Source organism: Neltuma alba, unplaced genomic scaffold (genome assembly GCF_004799145.2).
Source record: "Neltuma alba isolate B1F8T4 unplaced genomic scaffold, ASM479914v2 tig00002811_pilon, whole genome shotgun sequence".
In the NCBI taxonomy this organism is placed as follows: domain Eukaryota; kingdom Viridiplantae; phylum Streptophyta; class Magnoliopsida; order Fabales; family Fabaceae; genus Neltuma; species Neltuma alba.
The window spans coordinates 174,011-179,418 of NW_021633026.1; the positions used below are offsets into that span (position 1 = coordinate 174,011).

Below are 5,408 nucleotides of genomic sequence, written 5' to 3' on the forward strand. Positions count from 1 at the left end.
ATGTCCCCTGCCTACCCGCCCATCTCCTCCACCGGCACCAGCCTCGGATACGGCATCGCCATCGCGGTTAGCATTCTCGTCCTCATTTCTACCATCATGCTTGCTTCTTATGCTTGTGTTCGGATGAAGGCCAACGGCCGCAGCCATAACCGTCGTATCAGTAGTAATAGCAGTGGTAATAATATTTCGGATGAGCCGGTGGTGGTGGTTTTGGGTTTGGATAAGCCCACGATTGAAGGTTACCCAAAGATTGTGCTTGGGGAGAGTCGGAGATTACCGAGGCCCAATGGGGGCCCATGCGCTATTTGCTTGGGAGAGTACGTGAAGAATGATACGGTGCGGTGTGTTCCAGAGTGCAACCACTGCTTCCATGTGGGCTGCTTGGATGAGTGGCTTCGTCTGAGCGCCACGTGTCCCCTGTGTCGGAGCTCTCCTGCTCCATCGCCGGTGCCGACGCCGGTGGCCACTCCTCTGTCAGAATTGGTTCCACTTGCTTCCCACGCCAGGTGACGACTCAGCTTTCTTCTTTTATTGTTTTTCTTTTCATAGAAAAGTAGAGCGATACACAATTTTTTATGCTGAGTTACTACTGACCTTTTTGAATTAATAAAAATTGTACTAAACTAACTTTATATCGGGATTATGTATATTATTTGACTACTTGATGGGTTTGTTCCATCTTTTTTTGTTTGTTTTTTCTTTCCTGAAATAGTTATGCCTAAAAAAAAAAATCTAAACTTAAATTTAATAAGAATTATGTTAAAAATATAATACCTATCTAGTTCTATTTATAAAGTAGGGAGATTAGAAACTTTTTTTTTTTTGGGTGGTAGGGAGATTAGAAACTTTAAATTTAAGATGCTATTAATCAATGGTATACTGAGTCATAAATGATTTTGGGAATCGCAATATAGCAAGCAAATCTCGATGAACATGTGAATGAAAAGAAAATAATTAATTAGTCACACTTTTCCATGTATTATACAAAGTCAGAAGGATGACTAATATGTACTGGGTTAATTGGGATTACCCTAGCCTCTGTCCATCACAGTATGGTGAGCAAACGATTAACTTCTTAATTGAGGGAGGTATTTATATTTACCACTAATGGGACAAATTGAAAGCAGTCTAAGCGCGTTTGAAGCCCAGACAATTGTGAGTTATAAAATGGGACCAACAGTTGGACCAATAAAACCACCTTGATTTAACTGCGTACTCTCAATAAATCACTTCGGGCAAATTACTGAGATTTTAAAAAAGAAAAAAAAATTTACAAAAAAAATCTCACAGATTGTCACTCATCACTCTAAAACTTGTCATTATAGACTGTTCAGATTATTATTAAGATCTTTTAGTAACTATTCTTCTTTCTTGAGAGTTGATCGTAATTCTCCCAATCACTTTAGCTGAAGTGAGGTAGATTCAGCATATTTTCACTCCAAAAAATAAGCTAAAAAACCACTTGCATTTCATCGATAAGAGGTGATCCAATTAGTAAAAGAGTTGGTTCATAACTCTCAAGATCATAAGTGAAAAGGACTTTGTTGGTAAGCATTATATAAATACCTCTGTAAACGCTTTTTGAGCCTAGAAGCATATCTTGATGAACCTCCAGAACCTAACTCACCCAGACTTTTAGAGGGGAAAAACTTGTATTTCTCTAAAATAGCTATAAAATGAGCTACCTCTAATCCTCAATATAAGACATTAGTTGACTTTTATTTTAGTCCTAAATTTAAGCCCCCAATTCACTTTATCTCTCATATTAATGTATTTTTTTCTCAAGGTAGTCCCTCTAATAATGGTAGTTCTAGTCAATACACTTGATTAGCAAAGATATTTTAAGAAAGATAATACCTATTTATTACAAATAACTAACTGAATTTTTTTCTTAATCTATTTAAATTAAGCAACTAATTTTTATATTTAAGACCGGGTTGAATATCATAAACGTTTCATGGTGGTGAAGCAATCACAAGATAAACCCAAAAGCATAACAGAAATCCTAAACCTGTAAGCCATGTAAAAGGCTCGGCCTTCTTTCTCCCTTTTGAGTCCTCAACGAATTCGTCACCTGAAAACATGAAGGCAATAACTGTGAGATCTAACTTTTCAGTAATTATAAGCTGCCAAAATAAATTATCCTGTGTCATTTTTTTCTTCCCAAATTCTTAAACTTTCAGTGATACATCAAATAAGTTATCTATGATTATTGAAATAATTTAGTTTAATTAAATGTTATTATTAATTTTTTCTTCCCAATTTCAATTTCACCTAGATTAATCCTCCATCACCACCTTTAAATAACTTAACTAAAAATTTGAAATGTTATATGCCCCTTCATTTAATATATCCTTGCTCATTTTATCCTTATTTAATGAGACGAACAACTAAGGAGAAAATAGTAGTATTAATTGGATTTTTTTTTTGCAGTCAATTTTTGATTAAAAAAAAAATTAAGGAGAATAACCACTTTTATGGAATATTCTTCATACCCACCTTTAGGATCTGTTTGGTTCAGTGAGAGGAAGGGGTTATTTTGTTTGGATTTATAAAAAGAAAGGAGAGGAGAGGAGTTTTAATATTACCTTATTTGGTTCATGAGGGGAGGGGAGGGAAAAATATTTTAATATGAACAATTTTGTCCTTATTTTATTTAAGATATAGGCATAATGGTCACAATATGACAAAATATGGGCATAATAGTCATAATATGACAAAATATGGGTATAATGGTCATAACATGACAAAATATTATCTTTTTTCTCTAAATCTTCCCAATTTTGGAGGGGAGGTTGAGAAGGGGAGGGGATGAAAAATTTTAAAAATTTTTCCCTCCCCTCCTACAATTTATGTGTTGTCAAACAAGAGAAAATGATTAAAATCTTTCTCCCTTCCCCTCCCTTCCAAATCTCTCATACCAAACACATCCTTAATAACATCATTATTACTAATTGCTAACATCTTAAATGACGGACAAAAATAAACGGATGGATTTGAACTAATGAGGTAATTACTACTAATTGCTTTTTTTTTTGCCTGAATTATTACTAATTGCAAATCAATCGAGTTAATGCGAGATCATAAAAAATATTTCAAGAGACAATATATTAAGTTTGAGGTATCAATATACATTTATTGTATTTACACTGATCAGTAAATGTTTTTGATATTACCTTATTCGATACTTCATTTGTTCGCAATATATTAAGTTAAATTATAAATCTCATTGATTGATATTTATTTGTATAATTGATTACCATTAGCGAACTTGAGATGTGTGTGTATAAAAGAGGGATGCATACGTAGTCGAACACAACATGTTTCAAAAATCTCGAACAAAAATGGGAATAACTTCAGTCAAATTGGCTTGCTTTGTGGTTCTGTTTCTAGTCGTTTCAGCTGGTGACTCACCACTCTCTCTACAATATTTGAGTTTTTTTTTTTCCTTGAGAATAGTAGCAATGTAGATAACAATATATATATATATATATATATATATCTTAAAAAATAAAGAATGACATTAACTTCAAAGTTACTGTGACAAGACTTTTGAGTAGTTAGAGTTCTGCTAAGGATATTTTTAAGGTTTGGAAACTCTCCTCATTTTTACTATCCTCTTCCTCCTTTTCTTTTTCTAACCAATAGTAGATTAACATATTTCAATAGTTTAGATTTTAATTTTTTATAAACTATTTATAAAATTTTTTTAAAAACACTTAGTTTATTTGCAAATTATTAGAATTAAATTTTAATATAGTTTGTAATGTATTGCTTATTTATTTTTATAACTTAATATTTTAGTAATAATTTTAAAAAGATTTAAATCTGAATGGTTAAAATATTAGTCCAAAAGTTAAAAAAGAAAGAAAAGGGAAGAAGATAGGAAGAGAAGAGAGGTTCCGAACCATTCTCAGAACTGCTCTTTTTATATGTAATTACCTAATAATCATAGTTTTTTTTCGTGATTTAGATAATGTATTATTCTCTTTTATGTTTTTCATTATCAACATTCCTACTATTAACTTTTTTAATTCGTCAATTCTTTCTCACTTGTTTCATTGGAATTAACTGAATGAAAATATCGCATCAACAGGGTTAAGGGCGTGATAATGCTTGAATCTGATTTAGTAATACTGAATTCTGTTGACACCTACAAACATTTATACAAATTTTTAGGTAGGAATTCATCAAAATTTGATGTTATGTGTTATATGTGAAGGAATAATAGGAGCGGCAAAAGGGCAAACAAGGGAAGTAACATGCTTTTGGGATAATGAATGTGAGGAAGCATGTGTGGAAGAACACAAGAAATGTCCAAAATTGTACAGCAGATGCTGGGGTGGCTGGTGTAATTGCTGCATGGAGCTCATTCCTCCTCCTGTGCCGCCTGTTCCTCCTGTTGTTCATCGCATTTAAGTTATTTGGATTAAGCAAATATGAAGATATATATATATATATATATATGTCTATGTGTATATGTATTATCTTATTTGAGATAAATAAAGTATATCAGCTATCTTGCTGATCGAGTTCATTTAATTCGCCTGCAGTAAGAACTAATTCCATGTTTTTATCATTTTTATTAATATAATTTTAGCACAACTATATAAACAAATAATCCGTTCAAGATCAAGACTTCAAATGAAAAAAAAAAAAGACTGAATAAGTATAATAAAAGGTTTTAGCACAAATGAACCACTTCTCGAGTTCTAAATATAATACTTAAATTATACTATAAAAAGAGTTTTATATTTAGGACTAAAGGAGTATTTTTTATAAAGTATTACATCCAGTCCTTATCATAAGAATTAGTTTAACATTCAATTTGGTCTTAAATAGAAGACCACAATTTACTTTTTTTTAACATTTATTTATTTTTTTAAGGTAGTTCTTGTAATAGTTGCACATGTTAAATGTTTCATCAAATGGTAGTTCTAACTAATACACTTAATTGGTAATGATATTTTAAGGAAGACAACATCTATTCATTATAAATAACTAACTTAATTAATTTTCTTAATTTACTTAAATTACTCAACTAGTTATTATATTAAAAATTGGAGGTAGTACTTGATATGGAACAATATAAGTAAAAATACATTAAAACACTTTATTTCATAGTTATAGTTAACTACTGTATATATAAAAATGTAAAAATTTACTAAGCCGGTGCTCTAACTCATTGTATGGAGAGGATATTGTGGCTAGTACTAAAGCCCTATTAAAAAGTTTAAGTATGAGGGAATTAGTTATTGCTATTGATAGTGAGTACCTGGACTCAACCAACAAAAAAAAAAAGTGAAATTTTAGTTGTAGTTAATTTTCTTAAGATTTATCATTATAAAAAATTTATATGAAACATAATATCATGCGCCATTATCTCCAAGACCCTTCTTTTTAATTAT

General features: G+C 31.2%; 1 protein-coding gene across 1 annotated transcript; it reads left to right on the forward strand.

The window, feature by feature from the left end:
• On the forward strand, window positions 1-510 carry LOC114738608 (putative RING-H2 finger protein ATL69). The gene has a single exon (XM_028926681.1). It carries the CDS (start codon window positions 1-3, stop codon window positions 508-510), a length of 510 nt encoding a protein of 169 aa, XP_028782514.1.
• Window positions 511-5,408: the final 4,898 nt, after the last annotated feature.

What these genes read in the sequence shown, in the direction of transcription:
- LOC114738608 (XM_028926681.1), top strand. Translation starts at nt 1, where the DNA reads ATGTCCCCTGCCTACCCGCCCATCTCCTCCACCGGCACCAGCCTCGGA.